Below are 21,605 nucleotides of genomic sequence, written 5' to 3'. Positions count from 1 at the left end.
TCGTATAGAATATTTAATAGCGTGATGGATTGTAATAATATATTTATGATCAATCGTCAAAATACCTCAAGAACTTTCGGTTTACGATACGAATTCGAATGCAATAAACAGCGAGCCATAAGAAATATAATCCATAAATCTGGCGGCGGCTTAAAATAGCTACCTGAGGTTTGGGCCGGCTTGGTAGCACCTGACACGCTTACCCACACTATATGGGTAGAGAGCGTCTTGTTTACCTTATTCGTTCGAATTCGGTACGATTGAACCATGATTGAACCTATATTCTCCATTTAAATTGATATTTTAAAAAATTATAGAGCTATGTCTACAAACTTTAATCAAACAATTTTTCACGCAGCATATACCCCATTTTCCGCTTCACATTTGACACACCAGTGTTTATCAAATCGACTGGAACTGTGTCAATTTGGTGTTTTTAGAATCTAACTCAATCATTACCCTCTTCAAAGTTTTCTATTTTATTACCCCCTCGTTCCAGTGTCCAAACAAAAAATATTGTAGGACTGGCAACGCCTCGGAGTCGGGACAAGCGGTGAACGTGGCAACGCACGCGCATGAAAAAGATAGAGAAACCGGTCGGGCGAGTTCGTGGGGGCGCGGGGGGCGCCCCCTCGCGCGCGGCGACTCGCGTCAGTGCCGCAGACGAGTGCGCCCCGACCGTACGTTCGTCGTAGAGAACTTTCGTCGCGTACTCTATAAACACTAGCGTATACACCGTAACACTTCCGACGAACCGGTTTACAACTCCAGAGTTATACCAATGTGTTCAGTGACCCGTTAACATTGTGTGTGCAGTGATAATTGGAGGTGCTAGTGAAAACTATCTAATGATGTTATGACCTGTTTGGATATTGAGTTCAGTTTGGATTTGTTTGGGTGAAAATTATTTTGGTAAGTTCGTTGGCTGCCCCTGAATTTTATACTGAGTATACGCATGGCATGTTATTACAAAAAGCTGCAGATGTAGGGGAGGGATAGAGAGCGTGCATGAATTGTTGACATACACGCGAACACCATGCGTTTTGAAAACAATGGATAATTGTTTTTCTGGAGTTGAAGTCTGAAGTTATTGGTTATTGAGGTTGACTTTACAATAACTTAGACGTATTGTGGTGCAGATGTTTTATTTCTTGTTAGGTGTAATAAGTAACTTTTTGGCACCTTCTATTATTATTATTATCGAAGGTTTAATACACTGTGCATTGTGCAAGGTAATTCAAAATGGTTTAACAAACTTAAATACCTATCAATTGGATACGACATACTAGGTTGAATTTCGGATTTATGATACACTTTTATTTTAGATCATGAAACGATGGCCAATTTCAATGACAACTAAAAATATGTATTGATTTTTAGTTTTTGTTAACCGCGCGTAAGAAAGAGTCTAACACATACTTTGCTACTAATGTTTAATTTTAAAGTACATAATACAAATATCAAGTAATTTGTAATTTACAAAATTGTGAAGTCTTGAAAAGTATAGTAAATCATTATGTACTTAGAAAACGATTTAAAAATTACAAATTTTAGTTTTACGTTAGCACTTTAAAATGTAGAGTCTGTCCCGAGTAATGGAGGATCATGGTGTCGGCACACGCAAGCAATTGGGTCCGCACCCCGACGCGGGCGGCGGGCGGGGGGATACCGACATGCTTGTTCATTGTGCACTCTAAACATGTTTGTTTTTAACCAGGTTTTACTGGAACCTCCGAAATTCGTGACCTAAAAGGTTAAGAGACTGATAACTCTAGCTATAGATATTTTATTGCGCGCAATAAAATATTAGCTACAATTCATGACTTTAGCGTAAGTTTACCTAAAAATTATCAATACATATTTAAATACCCATGACTATGGCATGGCAGATAAATTCTGGAAGTTTTTAAAAGACATCCCTCAATTTTCATAAGCATCTAACTGAATCAAAAGTATAATATTCCTTCTAAATTGTACTTGGAAATACAAATCTGTTTTCTCAGAAGTCACATATTAGGTTATATGAAACCACAGTACTTACTACCTCAGTGTCCCTAACAAAATTTATGAGTGGTGTACCCACACATAATCTCAAGCAATTACTAAAGACCGAAAATAAATATTTGACACGACGTACGCCTTCGCCCATTCAGAACAAGATTTCGTAACTAGGAATTAACATTTATTTGACTATAATATTTGCTTACATAACTTGAGTTCAGTTTTTTTTATTAAATAAGGGGGCAAAAGAGCAAACGGGTCACCTGATGGAAGGCAACTTCCATCGCCCATGGACACTCGCAGTATCAGAAGAGCTGCAGGTGCGTTGCCGGCCTTTTAAGAGGGAATAGGGCAATAGGGGAGGGTAGGGATGAGAAGGGAATAGAGTAGGAGATTGGGCCTCCGGTAAACTCACTCTCTCGGCGAAACACAGCGCAAGCGCTGTTTCACGCCGGTTTTCTGTGAGAACGTGGTATTTCTCCGGTCGAGCCGGCCCTTTCGTGCCAAAGCATGGCTCTCCCACGTATAATATGACTTACTTAACTTGAGTTCACTTTCATTTTGTAATAATTTCATGAGATAGAAGATACAAACTTGATAGTTTATTAAATATTCCCTTACGATGTAGAGTAATTCACTAAATAGCGCACACATTTCAAACACAGAAACTTCAGTATGTCGTAGAGTTGTAGTGGCATCTCAATTTTAAATTAGAATCCCAGACGCCAGTAATTCCAGCCTAAGAACTTTCGTCGGCCGTAAAATGTAGAGTCGCATCCGAATAGTTTCACATTCATTTGCTGCATTCGTAATATTATATTGTACTCATTAAAATGGGCATAAAGCAACATGAAAGCGTTATTCCGTACAATATCACACTTGTGAACCGGCATAAAAACAACACTGAAGCATTAGTGTAACTGAATAAGGTAACGGCTTCAAACTCTACATAATTCAAGTTTTGTTTTCTTTCTTTAACACGAACGCACGTACACTTTGACAAATGAAGAGAAAGCGTTGGCGGGTAAAAAACACTTTTACAATATTAACTTGACAAAAAATCATCCACTGCACGCACTTGAAACGTTATTACTTTTTTTTTCTGTAACAAATAACAATAGCTTTTATTTTTGTAGAGCATGTAGTTTTATTTCGGTAGAGTTCCCAGTCACCCCAAAGTTATAATTATATAATGTATGTGACTCCCATAATTATGCGCAGTCAGACGCGTGAAATAATTTAGTGAGTGCGGAAATTAGGCCGCGTCTTGGTAGTTTTCCATGGCTACCCCAAGTTAGGTACATGTCCTTTGTTTTCATACAATATATTATATAACCCAATGTTATTGAGCGATTGTTTTCAACTAACTTCTACAGTTATAATAACAGCTATTATATAAAGCACGAAGCAAGCATTTTTTAAATAACGTGAAATCGTCAGCAATTATTAAATGTCTATTATTACTAGACCTCGTCGTCGTGTTAAATTACCTCGGAGCCTGAAACAAAATACTCTGTAATTAAAGCTTTGTAAAAACATTTCTATTTAAGTTTTATTCGAAACACGTTCCAATTTTCCATTAATATAATTATTCGGTAAAAATTTGACTGTAAATTGAAACCGACGATTCTTAACTATGAACCAGAATAAATTATTATAATATGCTGACGATAATAAACCTAAGTTAATTAATAATGATATAAAACTTATGCTAAAAGTATAATCACAAATCACAATGCAATCAGACGAAAAATATGAAAGTAACACTAAAGTAGTGCTAGTTAATAATAACATATTTTGTTGCATGCGGGTGAGCCTCTATGATATTTTATGCGATCTCAAATATTTTGAATCTCAAAAGGAGAGAAACTTAATTTGTTGACAACATAAAACCTAAGTATTATAATTACAATTCAGTGCCAGTATTCCATTACTCGGTTTAGGAAGTATAATAGAGCTACAATAGGCCACATGGTTTGACGAATTTGGACTGTCAAGTCGGGGTAAGTCGGTCACTAGCACATTCCCAAGATGGATGACACCAAATTCGCAATCGCTTTTAGTTAGATATGACTGACGACGAAATCTCTCTCCTAATATGCCTATGCTGCAAACTATGAGGCTAGTCACAAAATTTCATATTGTATGTTTATGACTAGCTTTTTCTTAATTTACGGCTGCATATAATGATTTCTTAAGTTTAATTAAATGAAAACATGACAAAAACCTATAATAATCATTCAAATATCATCTTTGATTTCCTATGTAGATTTGATATACCTATTAACATATTATCTAGTTGTTGTTACACATCTCTTGCAATTTTCACCTATATTTTTATATAGCATTACATAATTTATAATACTAGAGATCGCCCAATGGTCGAAATTCGACCTTAGTTTCAACGACATTAGGACTACGTTTAAATTGTAAAAAAATGTTAACTTTATCATATATATATTTTTTTTTCAACTCTCGACTCTCTCTGGGACTCAGCCGATCTCAGACTGGCCGTGTAAGCATTCTCTAATAGTATCTAAGATTCAATAAAAAAAAATAACTATAATCCATTTTCAATTTGTCAACTTGTAGTCAACAGACTTCAACTATAAATAAAAGAGTATAATTCGTATGTATAGGTTTGTGCCTCAAAAATCTGTCATCTTCTTGAGTGTGCGTATTGTAGTGTGAGTAATGTTTTATTGTTAAAAAAAAATGTGTGATAAAAGCATAATTTCAAAATAATATTAGCTCGATACACTCCTTCACCATATAAACTATAACTGTGCAAAATTTCATTCACCTACGTTTCCGCATTTTTCGTCAAAAGGGAAACAAAGTTTTTCGCTTGCGTATTAATATATAGATGCTAAGTATGCCGACATTTTCTGTTTCAAAAATGTTACCACAGTTTCTATCGACTTCTTTCACGCTATTAATACCCTGCGGCAAGACTAAATTTAAACAAGACGACTGTATACTTCTACCCCTTTCCTTTACGTGTTTAGTTTTATTACTTAACGAGCTTAAGTGTACGTAATAAAAAAGTCTTACTGATTGCTTTATTGTTGACAGACGAATAATAAATGGCTGAGGAAATTTTTCTTAACAATATTTCAAGCCCTAATTCCTTTCTCTCCTTTTTTAAATTACAAAGGCCAAATTTCGTGTGTATGTTCGTTGCTAACCAAAATGTAATAAGTACCAAAAAATTTAATGGATAACTTAAAGCTAGTTAATATAATATAGCCACTAATATGGCTACGTAAATAGAAATTGTGTGTTATCTAACGTTGCTTTAAACATTTTCTGACTAAGAGCCAGCGACAGCCATACTTTCGTCATTTTATAAAAGCTGAAAGTTATTCTGTGCATATGACCTCTATGGAGGAAAATCAGATTTAAAAAATCAGCTTTATATTATGCTATCGAAAGTTAGGTATACCTTCAGAGCTAGTTTATTACATCCTAAAGTAACCGCGACCGAAATTCCATATTTGCTAGACGTTCTTACCTCTATAAGGGCTATTATATAAACAGGTAAACTTTCAGCTTTTAATAAAATGACGAAATCGTGGCTATCGCTGGCTCTTGGGTTATTATACATGTATATGCCAAGTGCCAACTGCCTCTAACGGTGCTTTAAAAGGAACAATTGACAATTTAATATCACTAAGCGGATTTCCCTTAATATTATGTGGATTGGGTTTCCAAATGTAACAAACTAACAACGTAATATGTAAAATATCACGTATTATATTTAACTCAGTTCCATTGATGAATGAGCATTATCACTTATCAGTTATAGTTAATACATAATATATAATATTATAACTGATATTGAACTTAGTTTAGATTTATTTGAATTTACAATGTATTTATTGGTTAAATAGTACTTGCTATTTATAATATGCGTCATCTTTTGCTCGTGTATATTACGCGTTGTAGTAAATTACAGTTCGACAAGGCTTTATTTGAACGTGGGTGACATTGACGGGAGCGCTGCTGGTAAAGGAGAACTGTCAAACACATGTCAAAAATGTCGTTTTTGTATGATAGAATCGTTTAGTTCCTTTTGTCGCCACGTTCAAATAAAGCCTTGTTGAACTGTATGTAAGTACTTGACATACCGATCGTAGTAGTAAGCGCCATTGGTGTGATACAAATTACAAAAGCTTAGGTTCTATCAGAGAATTGAGTCATAGATAAACGGTAGACCTACGATATTCTGTCGGATTATGTCAAGCCCATCGCACAGGTCGCATTATTATGACATACTTACATAAGTATATGCAAGTTGCAACCAAGTAAAGAAGGTCCACCACCTGCGTATGAATAAATTTCTTTGACTGTACAAAAATGTCGTTATTCCGACAAAAGAATGACACATCAGAGTAGCTTAGGAAAGCCCCCATTAAAATTAAATCAGGGAAAAGATCATTTAAATCATTTGACTGCTCATTAAAAATAATAAAGGCTTGGGTGAACGCGGCGCAATTAATACATTTGTAGCTCACTTCAGCCCAATTACAATGTATTATAATGCGCACATTCGTGACACACTTCACTAATTCGCGCTCTGTCAGCATAAAATATTAGTCCATTAATTAATGCGTTACCAGTAGCACAATAGACATAACTACAGTAGGTACTTTATGGTAGAGCTTAATAGCAAAATTATGTTAAATAATATTATTCGCGATAAAGAATATCATGTATAGTTAAAGTTATTATAATGTCAAAACTAGTCTTTAGTCTTTACTAAAGACTAGCATAAACATATAACTACATAGATGTGTGTACTCTGGTCTACGTCCTAAGACGAACAAGTAAATTATCCAGAAAAAAACCACTACAAAGGGATAGAAAAACAATATTATACGGATTGTGTATTTTATTCACATCAGTCATTAATCATTTCAATGATGATATGATTTGTTCTGTAGAATTTTCCCGAACACATCAAGGTCGTCGCCCACTATAATTAGCTCAGTTTTTGTAAAACCACGTCAGAATCCAGTTTTTGCAAATGGCTAACGAAGTGCTTAATTTAATTTTCTGACTGCAAAAACTAGTAAGTACTTAGCGTCTCCACTCTTTAGGAAGATTTTTATGGAGCGAAAACAATTGCCTTGCCTTGCCTGGAAAAAAAATTTTTCAGTCATGATCTTTTCTACCATCATTTATTATTATAATATGTGGCATAACAATTTAACAAAGAAAGAATTATTGCTAACAGGATGTAACAATAATTCATAAAATAAAAAAAATATATAATATTTCAAACCGTAATGTTATCACTTTATCACATTCATCACTCCACGCCTAGCGTCTTCAAACGAGATAAAATCAAAGCGGAGTGTTTCGTAAATATAATGAAGAACGAAAAATAAAATATTTTATTTAAAGCATTTTAAGGAAAATAATAAAAGATGCTCAGATTTAAGTTTCAATAACACGGAATTAAATACCGGTTGTTTAATGCATCTTAAAATAAGTAAATAATAGGTACCTACTTATCGAGCTTCCTGTTTAGATAATGATGAATGAATGGCTAATTCATATAATATATTAATAATGCGAAAGTGTCGCTGTCTGTTTGTTACTTCTTTACGCCCAAAACGCCAAACCGATAATTCTAAAATTTTCGTTTTGAGATACTTTAGGTTCCGGGAAAGGTCATAGGATACTTATTATCCCGGAAAAGGTTACGGTTCCCGTGCGATAATAGACATTGAAGATAGAACGTTCTATCTTCAATGCCTATAATATATTCTGTAGATAATAATATCCTTCAATTTCAAATATGGAACGTAACAGGATAACAAATCCTTAGAATTCGGCATTGAACTAATATCAAGGGACGATCCCTCGAAGCCTGAAAAAGATTAGGTTTTACCTAAAGTACTAACATCTACATGGTCTAAATAAATCGCAAAACGAGATAATATATCAGGGAACGTAATATATTTCCAATTCCTTCGTACACAATGGCATATTATGGAAATGTATATTTATATTATGATGGATGTTGCCCGTAAAATCCATTTTTCAGTCCCTCCACGTAAGTATCAATCGGTGATCCGTCGCACGTCCTTTGCGACATATTTTGCACGTCTCTCATTTATATGTGCACATAATAATATTATCTACATAAATGTTTATAACATGTTTGAAATAGGTTTAGGTATATGGTTTAACCTACGAATAATAAAAACTAGGTTTAACAAAATAAAGTGATAATTCTTTAGCCTTGGCTAAATGACGTTGAAACCTAGCAGCCAAAAGTAATTATATCTTTCATCAGTGCTAAGTGCTTCTACACTGCTACTATCACAGTGAACTATATACCAGGGACACATACCACTCTAAAGTATTTTCGTATAGTTTTAATAAACCCTGCATTTTGTAGAAGGAAAATTAAAACGCATCCCAGCCCCCACCAGGGTCTGTCCTTATTTATGCAAAACTTACATTAACTGCCTACGCCTCGGGTAATAAAGCCTATTTTTATGCGGACGATAAAAAAGTATGAGAACGAAGAGTTCTTGCGTTGCGTGAGATAGCCGGGGACGTCGAACCGCAGCCTCCTCGAATGTCAACCGCATCTACATAATCGTCCGGCTATCTTTGGTCACGCCATGCGCGTACAGCCGGCAGACTCATCCCGGGAAGCCATCCATGCAACTTAAATGGAAATTCAATTTTAAAACTAGTTACGATCTCACGATAATTACATTCGCTGCGCAACGAGTCGAGAAAACTCGAATCGATTTAAAGTAGAGATCGTTGTGCTTACGTAAAGAGTTGCGTACTTATCTTTTGACGCAAAAATTCTCTCTCAAAACTACATCGTAATGAGGCTATTGAACGTAATAAAAGTGAAATTGCCCCAGGGCGAAACAATAATGTTATGCAAATGTAATTTAATATGTTAATTTATATTTAGGTTTGTTTTTCGTAACTGTTTTTGAATAGATATCGAGTTTATCGAGTCTGCCAGTCGTTCAAATTAATGTCCCATTGTTTTTAGTGACACCAGCGAGGGATAATTGTGGATATGCCAAAGAAGCAATAAAAAGCATTTTATCGTAATTAATATTAGTTAGCATAATATTATAGTGAGCCTAAATGCCAATAAAAATACTGTTGGTAACCTAAAACGGAAAATAATAAAGTATTGATGATTATTATTGAGAAAAAAATCGTTAAAAGAAAGAAAATATAGAGTTTATATAGAGTTTTCAAGTCCTTTGAACATAAATTACCTCAAAGCGATACCGTATCTAATAATGTAAATTATGATGTTGAAATAATCGACTTTTTGTAAGATGTTCCTTTGTTTTGTATAACAGACTTCTAAATTATGTAATTATGCTTGTATTTAACAAAACATACATGATATTATATATTATCATGATAATATAGTCAAAAGACCTTTTAAAAGCCCGACAAACTTTGATAGAGTTTTTAAGGTTTCCAACATCAAACAGGATACATTAAAGTGCGTAAGTGAATAGTGATATCGAAACTTGTGTAAGGTTTCGCCAAGATCGTAAAGTTAATTGTGTGGTTTGAAGTAGAAAAACTGAAGTGGTCACACCAGTAAATGAATGTAGCTAGTCCTTAGTCCATTTGCGCAAGTTTACACCTCAGTTTGTGGCAAAGTAACCTTTATGTGGTTGCAATAAAGTGCTGTCAGAGGTAGAACCACTCTGGATGGACGTTAGCATCAGGTCCTCATTTGGTATTCATCAAAATGTCTCCGTGACTTTTTATATTTCTTATTTCGTATTCGATGTTAGTGCATACGATGTTATATTCATAAATTACGCCTTGTGTTCGGAAAGCAGCTGCCGACTCTAACTTAATATTATACAGGAACAGAACATATTTAAACTTTTATGTTTCTTTTTGTCTTCAGAATAGTTTTTTACATACAACATTAGTAATCTACGAGCTTAAGGGGTTTGGTACTTTATAAAAACAGCACGTTTTACAGTATTTTTGAATAAAAAACTTGAGAGGTGTCAATGGACACCCGGATGGAACGAAGTTATTTCTTATGTACAAAAAACCTGTATACACTCAAAAAAAATCGTCGCTACCACCACACTGTTCAATGCAAGAGAGAGATTTTTACACTCACAATTTAGTAGATTTTTGTCAAAACTAATACATACTCGATTCTCAGAAAGTAGGGTAATGTTTGTTACGTTATCATCTTAATAGTGGCATATTAGTAATCAACATAATTTATTTTATTAATGAGTAACTGTTCTCTTCCAATATTTTTCTTATTCAGGCCAATGGCTTTCGAATTCATCCGCACAGATTTAAAGTAACACTGCATGGGCGTAACAATTCCCTATACGACTATGACAAAGCCGATTTCGTGTTAAATCCGCTATTGAATTCCGAGGCGACAGTTGGTATGACGTTGGACAAAAGTGAATTATTCTACATATTGTAATCACCCCCAATTCAACCCTCTCCGCAAAACGCACGCCTTCTGTTACAACTGCTTTGCAAATACATCAAATGTGCATCAAGCTTTTAACTGAGAAGATAACACGCTAGAAATTATGCTCGTTTTGGTTAATGTTTATTGCTTCATGAAAGGGTGCTATCCCATTTACGGAAATCAGATGTGACTTTAATGTAATCCGCTAATGTTATTCACTGTTTTATAGATATTAAGTATGTTTGGATGTACCGAGTATTCCACTGAGATTTCTGAGTGTGTAGTTGCAACCCATAATATTTATAATTAGGAAGGGGCCGGCCCCTTCATTAGTGCGTGGCGTTATTCATTTGTTAAACTCAGTACTACGCGTAGGTTGTTACAGTCGAACAAATATTACTTTCTTTGATATTTTATGCCGAAAATTATTAACAGAACCCCTCAAATCTGACTTAAGAAATTAAATCATAACCTTAATATTATTATAAAATGTTTTTCGTGTTTAATGTCCAAATTAATTTACTAATGGTGCGTAATAAATAGAACGAAAGTAATTAAAAACTAAAACTGGAAACCTGTCTATCTAACGCAACATACGTTTCGTTCGTAAAACAAGAAAAAATAAACGAGAACCACCGCCAAGCCGGCCTATGAATATATTAGACTTTATGAAAATATTATACGAGCAGGAGGAAAAATATAATTTTTATAGCCGATATCATTATTAGAAGCAGTTAACGACATTTTGATTATGCATTTCTTTCACCGGATGATTCGTATAGTTTAGAATGTCCGGAAACCCAAAAATACTTTTCATCCGATCTTGATGTCACGAAACGTGCATCCATAGTTCTTACTAATATTATAAATTCGAAAGTGTGTTTTTCTGTCTGTCTGTTACCTCTTCACGCCCAAACCGCTGAAACGATTTTTCTAAACTTTGGTATGTAAATACTTTGAGTCCCGGGAAAGGACATAGGAATTTTATTCCGAAACGGAATTGCGGGCGTCATTTAGTTAGGAATCTGCGCGTCATATTAAAGTCTGGCAAGGATATATCTGTTTACAGAGGCAAACACTCGCTTCTCTACGAGTATTTAAACTGGGGTTTCGTGAATGGAGGGTAAGAAATCACTTTTGGGGTTGCGACAGTTTAGAGAGCTCGGTAAAAAGGCGTATGTAAGTATGTATATGAATAAATGTAGGTGGCTAATGAGTGTTATTCACGATAGTGTTAAAAATACTAAAGTAATTTGAGATAAGAATGAAATTCTGATAACCTCAATGTCGTTAAATAGTAATAAACAAATTGAGGTCGGTGTATTAAAATAATTACTTAGATGTAGGTGTTAGGTACCTACTTACTTGTTTTTTAGAAGTTTGTGGTTACGAAATTTTTACCTACTTATAATAATTAAAGCTACTACTTATAGTATTTTTGTTTGAGTTGTTAATCTTATCATACTATGAGTAATTATTATTATCACTAATTGTAACTGATAAAGATTCATTCTGTGTTATTTCCACAATCAATTCTGATAAACGAAGTACCGTCAACAGCTAAATTGCGTTCATTTTGCTCAGCCATAGGTTTTAAGCGCTGAATATAGAGCTTCTATTTTCCATTGTAAAATCACGTATAGATTTCAGAGTTACTAGCTGTCTGAAACATATTTAGGAACTTAATAGAAAACGTATTTTAGTTTTTGTCTTTCCAAGAATATGTACCTATCTATCCACCTTTCTTAAGTTATTAACTCGACATCATAATATTGCCATAAGGATTTACGTTGCCAAAAGCTATTGAATATGTAGTTAACAATATATTTTTTCTTGTTCCACAGGTAGTAGAGGAAAGATGGCGTGTATAGAAATGGCCAGGTACTAAAGCAACATGGCCGTCGCCCGCGCGGTCCTGGTTCTGCTAGCGTCCTCCGCACAAGCGTGGATGCCTGATGCCAACGCTAGAATTCACGTCAAATATGGTAAGTTTTAATTACAACTCGATGACCCAGTTAACTTCGTATCACTAACCTAATAAACCTTCCCTAGACTTTCACGAATAAGTATTTCAAGACTAGTATTAGCCAAATCGGTTTACTCGGCCATTCCCGAGATTTAACGAGACTTACAAAATTTAAAATTCATTATAATATACAAGAAGATAAACGACGACGCTTTAAGGTAAGAAAAAATCCTACATTAAAACTTGTACCTACCACAGATTGCTAGTTTATGCGTTGTACGAAGACCATTTTTTCGTACTTACAATTATATTTATTTAGGTATTGCCTAATAGGAAACAGTTTGACGATTAAAACTCCAGGAAATAAGAGCTTACATTGGGGTCGTCACAAACGTATAAGTGGAACCGGGGAGACGAAGCAGAAGTGTTCAAAATAGAAAACAACTGCACCCCACTCTTAAGCCTCCGGCCACAGCCCAATCTTAGGCTGAGTATCATAATGCTACTCATTAGTACAAATTTTAAAGGCAAAAAAAACATATTTGCGTCGTTTAAATACGATTTAACTTACTAGATGACGCCCGCAACTCCGTTGCGTCAAAATTTGTTTATCGCGCAGGAACCGTACATATTTCCGGGATAAAAAGTATCATATGTCCTTTCCCGGGTCTCGTAGTATCTCCATACCCAATAAAATCTTTTCAGCTTTTATCTCTTCAGATAATAAACAAACAGACAATTTCGCATTTTATTTTGAGATTGTCAGATTTACATACTTGAACGGTGAACCCGTTTATAAATGTTTAACCTTTAAATTTGAATCGGTTGACTTTTAAAAATGCATGATCGACTTGAATGATACTTTTGCAACAAGCGACCATGATTACACACACTGATTTACAAATCGCTGTTTGAGTGAATGTCGCTATCTCTCGGTTTCGAAACATATCGCGGGGTTGCGACGTGGTGTAGTGGCGTAGCTAACCAGGCCCTGGGACAAACATTAAAGTCGGAACCCAACCGTGGCGACGTATTTCACAAAACGTAGGTAATTATGTCATTGATGCTCGCCGTTTGGTCGTAGGTAGGTTATCCAGTGACAGTTAATTTTTGCGAATTCAAATCTACCAACAATATATCAATAATATAATTCTACATTGAGAGATTGAGGAGATCCACTCCATGAGGCCCCCCGGGTCGCCCCCGGCTACGCCACTGCGTGTATCGCTAAATGCGAACAAATTCACGCACACGTACATAACGATCGCGTGTTACGTGCGTCTATTTACGACTAGACGTCTGCGATGTTATGTATCTGTTAGTGAAATACTAGCATATCAATCAACTACGCTAACGTAATGCTATTTTTTTCTTAATTCTTTTATCACATAAAACTTCAAATTTTTATGGTTCTTATGAAACATGTATTTAAGAAGATGCTACACCAAAATATAAGTCACATCGGAGGATATTCTATAATATAATAGCTTTGTTTCAAACTATAAAAAGGCTTTGGTATAAAGTAACAAAGAAAAAATGTTATGTTTTATAGCGATTTGCGATCCGAAAAAGGAAGTATCGACTTATAAGCACAGACAGAAGTGTGTAACATATTACGTAGACATTATTATCAAGTGAACCGGTTGAAAGGTGTATTGTTAAAATTCTATTGCAACTTGCAACTGCCGTAATAACTTTTTTGTTATACGTGTTATCGCGTTGCGTGTATAGATCCATACTTCCATACTAATATTATAAATGCGAAAGTATGTCTGTCTGTCTGTTACCTCTTCACGCTCAAAACGCTGAACCGATTTTGCTTCTGTTGAAATCGTCCGAAATACACTTCATTGTAAGATAGTGTTTTGTTTCGCATTTAACATTTATTTCCAGAATCATAATATGTGTGCATTAATTTCAAAAACCTCAAAAAATTGTTTCTAATGTTCACAACAACACTTCAGCTACCATGATATCACGGTAGAGGCAAGTTGAAAGCAAAATATCTCTATGGGAGCATCTACATGTTTATTTTTGAGCTACAAAGAAGTGTGCGAATAACGCGTGTTCTAATTTGCGAGCCTGAACCATAAACAATTTACTATGGATATCGGCGGGGGGTGTTTATTTAGGGCAAATTCCCGTGGATTCACCCGCAACGAAATATGTTATTAGTTTTTACGCATTTTATGGTCGTCTCTATGGTCTATGGTAAATCCTAAAGGAGGTCAATTATTTACGAAAGATTGCTTTGATCTATCAAGTTTCTATTGCGGATTTCATAATAAACGATCGATCGTAAATTGATCCGTCCTAAGTTTAAATCCAAACCGAAAGAACTTTCGTAAAAAAAACACCTTATAATAATCCTGTAGAATGTACCATGATATTGTAACTATTTTCATAATATTTACTACACGAAGTACTAAGCTTCCATCCTCTCTCCATACTTTCTTAGCATTATCGGAACCTATCCTTCTCTAATAATGTTATTTGTTTGTTTCAGGCGATGACACTCCCGAACAGTTCGTCGGTAATGTCACAGGGCCAAATCACTTTAGAATCTTAGAAAAAGATGACTTCTCGATTTTGGTCGGAGGAAGGTTTGTAGTTCTATCAGTTTGCACATTTCTTATTATTATTTAAATTCGACCTTTTCTAATCTTACGTATTTCTTTTCAGGAGTATAGTCTACAACCTTAGTTTATACGACTTATCAGAGAATATTGAACAGGTTAGTACTATTTTGTTACTTGATACTGGCTACAAACTAAGCTAAAATCCAGTTAACTACATAACTTTTTATAAAACTTTTATGAATCTGTATATCAATCTCGCGAGCTTATCGGTGGATTGCGTAGTGTAAATTGCTCATAACAATTTTAAAGTAGTGTAATAAAAGTACAAATAACTTTAGTTTAACGCAAGGGCCAAGGGCAGACGAGAGTTTTAGCTCGTGACGTAACGTGGTCGTGTACAAAGTTAAAATGCTCGATAAGCTCAGCACGAACTACTTACATTTATGTCTAGAAGCTGTTTCATACTTTAACGGACTTTTAAATGTACTTACAATTGAATGCCTAGAATAATACGACTCATTGCAAACAAAAAACATTAGATGATGTTTTCCGCAACTTATTCACTCGGAAATTCATTTATTATGTGGACGGTGTCTTTTTTCAGAGATAAAAATGTTACACATTATTTCTTTACTTAGATACATTTTTATCACCGGAAAACCCCGGCACTCGAATTATTTCTATACAAAATTTCATCAAAATCGGTTTAGCAGTGTAAGCCTAACGAAGTAACAGACAGACACACTTCCGCATAATATTATCTATATATCTATATATTTCTATATACTTATATATAAAACTCAAAGGTGACTGACTGACATGGTGATCTATCAACGCACAGCCAAAACAACCGGACGGATCTGGCTGAAATTTGGCATGTAGGTAGATGTTATGACGTAGGCATCCGCTAAGAAAGGATTTTGATCAATTCTACCCCCAAGGGGTCAAAATAGGGGATGAAAGTTTGTATATAATAATACTTGCAAACGCGAGCGAAGCCGCGGGCAAAAGCTCGTTATGGATAAAAGTAAGCATACCCTATTACCAAGATTTTATTTTACCAATATAAATATACGTGGGAGAGCCATGCTTCGGCACGAATGGGCCGGCTCGACCGGAGAAATACCACGTTCTCACAGAAAACCGGCGTGAAACAGCGCTTGCGCTATGTTTCGCTGAGTGAGTGAGTTCACCGGAGGCCCAATTCCCTTTCCTATCCTCCCCTATTCCTTTCCGTTCCCATCCCTACCCTCCCCTATTACCCTATTCCCTCTTAAAAGGCCGGCAACGCACCTGCAGCTCTTCTGATGCTGCGAGTGTCCATGGGCGACGGAAGTTACTTTCCATCAGGTGACCCGTTTGCTCGTTTGCCCCCTTCTTTCATTAAAAAAAAAACCAAGTATCATCTAGCTTACGACACGATAAAAAGTACAATAAAGTAATTGTAGACTTGTACTGGCACTCGTATTACTCCCACAACCAGCACTCGAGAATTCAATTACTTTAACACTTTAATAAATCTTATCAGAAAGAACGGTAGCCAACTGCTAAGCTACATCGGACGTCCAAATCCTTATCGAAATGTTTCGTTTATTCAGCGCTATAAATATCATTGCGAATCTTCCGAGCTGTGTAAAATGCAACACAAGATATCTTGTATAAACATTGATATCCGCCTTAAATCGTTACCACTCGTTTATTCTTAGTTAAACAGGTCAAAGCAGCTAGCACGATTTCAAAGAGTATGCAAATAAAATTTTAACACATGTTTCGAGAAGTACTTTTTAGTTTAGGGAAATTAGGACTATTTACTACATCACATTTTTTTTAATGGGGAAACGGATGCATTAAGTACATGAAACATCAGTAGACAATTAGTATTCTCATAAACAGTCTTAAAATTTTAATGGGCGCGTTGAGTACGTTTTGGTTATTGAACCCGCTGTCACGTACCTCCTGAAATATTTCATTAAATTTAATGGCGTCTTTCCCTGTTGCTATAAATCATGGGCTTAAACTGTAAATTGCTCGGAAGAAATTCATGGCGATTTCATATCCTAGAGCAAAAACGCATATCTCCTTTCTCTATCTAGCGCATTCCTGGGCGTAGCGGCCCGTGCACGCAACATCAATCAATGGATCGCTGCTGCATTACGCATAAAATTATTATTAGCTTTTGTACATGAACGATATGAACCAGCGATATCACCGTCTAGCATGCGAAATTCGACAGAATTGCCCTCGTCACTTGTCTTGGTACACTTGATAGATGTGCACGCGAGATGTTTGTTTGGACGTCATCATTACAAAATATTTAACTGTTTAGGATTTGCTCAACAGAGCGCTAATTAGGCTGTGACTAATTGCTAATAACGTACGGCTGTCAATGTGTCTTTAGGAACAACGTTTCTGCATTATGTTACAATTATTTACAAATGTATTCTACATAATAATTATGTATTTGTCAGTTTTCACTTCATATTTTGTCGCCTCTAAAGGTATATACTTTTTAGTTCATTTTTACGCCTAGCAATACGAATAACCTTAGTTCCTTTGTCCTGTAGCGTATAGAATGGCAATCAACAGATGCCCATCGCGAGCTATGCCAGTTGAAGGGGAAATCGGCAGATGAATGTCAAAATTACTTACGTGTGGCCACCCGTATCCACGGCCGGTTGCTGGTGTGTGGTACCAACGCCTTCAAGCCCATGTGCCGACGGTACGCCAGGCATCCACCGAATCACCACCTCGAAGAATTCGACGGAACTGGCCGCTGTCCTTATAACCCGCAGCACAACTCAACAGCTATATTCACCGGTAACCATATTTCGTATACATATTGCCAGCATGATTAAACTTTCTACAATTTAGTAAAAATTTTATACCAAAATCAAACTATTTTCTACCAAATTTAACATTAAAATATATACTATTCAAAGCCAACTCTTACACAACAGCCTTCTTAAAGTCATTGATAACAATAACCATGACCACACCATTGGCCATAATTTAAAGCGAATGTAACAAGCAAATCATTAGTATTGTATTATTTCCAGATGGTCAACTATATACAGCAACGGCAGCAGATTTCTCCGGGTCGGAACCATTGATATACAGAGAGCCCGTCCGAACCGAGCACTCAGATCTGCGATTGTTAAATGATCCTTCCTTTGTTGGAGCCGTTGCATCGACGAGTCACGCGTTCTTCTTTTATCGTGAAACCGCCGTCGAGTTTATGAACTGTGGGAAGGTGTGTTGCTACATCTAGCTACTTAAAATGAAATCAAAATTATCATGAACTTTATGATGCTATAATTTACCAAGCGAAGCAACATTTACGTAAAACATACGCTCACAAACAAGCGAGCCGTTTTATCTCGGCGAAAATAGCAAATGAAGAAATATAAGCACATTAAAGCAAAAGAAATAAAAAATTAAATGTGATGCATGGCTAAAGCGTTTATTGCGTATGCGGTAATGAATGTGTTTTTAAAACGAGATTCATTTCAGGCTGTGTACTCGAGGGTGGCGAGAGTTTGTTTAAATGATAAAGGCGGACCGCATCCATTTAACGACCGGTGGACGTCCTTCCTCAAGACCCGATTAAATTGTTCAATACCCGGAGAGTACCCGTTCTATTTCGATGAAATTCGTGAGTATTTTAAAGGTTTAATTTCAAGATTATAGACAATCGTGCAATTTCCGTAGCACGAAAGACAATTATTATGTTAATAAACTACAGTAATATAGCTTTAGCTTTAAATGATATCCATTAATTTATGTAAATTATTCCAAAAGGAAACATTCATTGGAACGAGCTGTTTATATTTACTAGTTTCGATTAACCTTCGCAATAATTTCTCATTTATTGACCTTATATGTGGAGAATGGAGACAATATTGCGATTTAATTTTTTACAGAATTTTACGTACTTAATGATTTTCTTACTTTTACAGAGGCAACGACTGAAATAATCAACGGGATATATGGTAGCGGCAGCAATCGAAATGATATAGTATACGCAGTGTTTACAACTCCACAAAATGCGATAGGAGGTTCAGCTGTATGTGCATTTGCAATGAGGGACATTCTAGACGCTTTCGAAGGACCTTTTAAGGGCCAAAAGGATATGAACTCGAATTGGCTCTCCCTTTCTAAGGACAAAGTACCTCAGCCGCAGCCGGGCTCCTGCGTAGAAGATAGCAGGACCCTTTCAGATTCGGCGATCAATTTTGTTAAGTCACATCCGTTGATGGACAAAGCGGTTCCATCGTTTTTGGCACGCCCAATACTCATTAGAGTCAGTTTACAATATAGGTTTTCGGCTATTGCTATTCATCCACAAGTACAATCCATGAATGGAAATAAATATGATGTCATGTACGTGGGAACGGATGACGGTAGAGTGATTAAAGCAGTAAACGTCGCATCAAACGAAGGAGAATTCGACGCCAGCATGGACGAGTACAGCAGAAATCCCGTCAGAACAGCAGTCATTTCCGAAATGCAAGTTTTGCCCCCGGGCGTCCCGATAAAGCAGATGCACGTTGCACTCACTACTGAAAAATTAATAGTCGCATCAGGGGATATCATTAAAGCAGTCACGTTATCGCACTGTACAAGCGTTCTGTCGTGCAGGTACATGTTTACTTATGTTATCAACACTTTGTCACTCATTATCAAATGTAGAGCACATTGTTATTTAACAAAGTTGATACGTTTTGTAATTTGTAATTTTTGTTTTTCCAGGGAATGTGTAGCTTTACAAGATCCACACTGCGCGTGGGACTCCAAACAGCAACAGTGTTCCTGGGTAGGAAACAGACAATTCCCGAACCCAGAAAGGTTTCTACAAAACATAGAGAATGGAAAGACTGATATATGTAACAAATTGCCCGCACTACCCTCTGGGGAGCGCCACAGTAATAGAAATCCTGCAACTAAACAACCGACCCAATCTGAACCTAATCAGAGACAGCCAAAGAACGATATACAGAATGAAATCTTAATAGAAGTTGTTGAAACGAACGTTATCTCCGAACAAAAACCTCCTAGCCAAACTGAAACAGGTATATTATTTTACAATATATATTTAATTGCAAGTACATTAATTAATATTCAGAACCTAATTATCCTGAGTATGTATGTAAACATTTCCAAAACAGGATTTAGCAGATAAGCATGGCTATTTCCAGCAATGGCGTATTGCGATCCTATCGATGAATTCACAATAATCTTAGTCAGTTTTTAATTAAGATGAAGAAGCACACGCCACTTAGAAACTTAACCAATTATTTCGCATTATAGATTCTCTGACAATCGAGGCAGCAGATGGGAACATCTACAGTGCCCAAGCGCTAATGACGGCCGTGGTCGCGTCGTGTCTAGTGACTCTGATGGTCGGTTTTGTCATCGGCTACCTTTTTTCTCGGCGATTTCGGCACCCTTTTTTTACCGACACCTCCCCGTTCAATGAGCAACACAATCACTTGAACAGGTAAATCATTAACTTAACTACTCTAATCTACTAGTTTTCTAATTCCAACATCTTGGGAGCGAGTTTAACTTTATTTTTTCTTTTTCAGACTGAGTCCTTTAGAAACACCGTTGAATGTGAACTCAGGATACATGCCACCGAGATCAAAAAACGTAAATATGGTGGCCAACGTGTGCCCTTTAGCCAAACAAGATAATTTGCATCTAGAACTGGGGAAGGACCGCACTCTAGACCTAAGGAACTCCACGGAATCGCTAGACAAAGATTTGAAATGTGGTACTCTGCAGAAGGTGAAAAAGACTTACATTTGAAACATACCGCAGCGAACTATGTACGGTACCATGTCGAAGTGAGTGATAGTGACAATCAGTGCGTTTGTGTGCCAAGATTACCGACAAATCGGTTGAATGTCGACTTGTGATTGTGCAAAGACTCTTGTAAATATTGCATTTGTATTATTGTACAGAATTAGTGAATTGAACGTTTTATTTTCAATGGTATTATGGCATACGACTGTCGCGTTATGCCGTCAAGCATGGGGACTAGAGCGGTAGGTTGCTAGTGAAAACAGATCTCCAAGAAAGGATAGTGTACCTTCATATTATGAAAAGCATGGTCAGAAAAATCACCCTTGCTGAGAATTAACCTCCTACTTTATGATTAAACTTCAATTTAATGAAGACTTTGACAGATAAAGTATTGGGCTTATGTCAAAATTTTGAATTAATTACAATTAAGTAATTAATGTTCCACTCTGAGTGCGGCAGTGAGAGATGTAATCGATGGCGATTAGTGAATTCCGAATCTAAATCGTTTGTAACTTATCTGACGTAGAAATATAAAAATATTGCTATGCTAACGAGCATGTTAGTAAATTTGAAGTATTTAATACAGTTAAGATTTTGTAAATATATTATTTGTTTAAAGCCAGCGCTGTAAAATTGCATATCGTACTAAATAGAGCAATTTCTTTACTACTTAACTATTTAGAAATAAATTATTGAGACTGTACATCAATTACAGTGTGAGCAGTAAATTTCATTTCTTAAAAGGAACTCGTTAATGTTTCAAAATTATTCTATTTAGTATAAAATGTAC

General features: G+C 35.9%; 1 protein-coding gene across 1 annotated transcript; it reads left to right on the top strand.

The window, feature by feature from the left end:
- The first annotated feature begins 659 nt into the window (after positions 1-659).
- LOC121730203 (semaphorin-1A-like) lies at positions 660-21,189 on the top strand. Its single transcript, XM_042119150.1, has 11 exons — positions 660-912; positions 12,310-12,450; positions 14,938-15,034; positions 15,114-15,165; positions 17,575-17,827; positions 18,067-18,260; positions 18,521-18,662; positions 18,967-19,648; positions 19,760-20,079; positions 20,318-20,507; positions 20,596-21,189. Exons 2-11 carry the CDS (start codon positions 12,360-12,362, stop codon positions 20,816-20,818), a joined length of 2,244 nt encoding a protein of 747 aa, XP_041975084.1. The 5' UTR covers positions 660-912; positions 12,310-12,359; the 3' UTR covers positions 20,819-21,189.
- The last annotated feature ends 416 nt before the right edge of the window (positions 21,190-21,605 follow it).

Source organism: Aricia agestis, chromosome 9 (genome assembly GCF_905147365.1).
Source record: "Aricia agestis chromosome 9, ilAriAges1.1, whole genome shotgun sequence".
NCBI classification, from domain to species: Eukaryota; Metazoa; Arthropoda; class Insecta; order Lepidoptera; family Lycaenidae; genus Aricia; species Aricia agestis.
The sequence above is the reverse complement of the archived record's forward strand: the minus strand, read 5'-3'. Positions and strand labels throughout refer to the sequence as shown.

Excerpts from the sequence above, each read along its gene's own strand:
- LOC121730203 (XM_042119150.1), top strand. The coding sequence starts at position 12,360 with ATGGCCGTCGCCCGCGCGGTCCTGGTTCTGCTAGCGTCCTCCGCACAA. Across the intron at positions 18,261-18,520 it reads AGTTTATGAACTGTGGGAAG|GCTGTGTACTCGAGGGTGGC; the intron begins GTGTGTTGCTAC and ends GATTCATTTCAG. Across the intron at positions 19,649-19,759 it reads ACAAGCGTTCTGTCGTGCAG|GGAATGTGTAGCTTTACAAG; the intron begins GTACATGTTTAC and ends TTGTTTTTCCAG.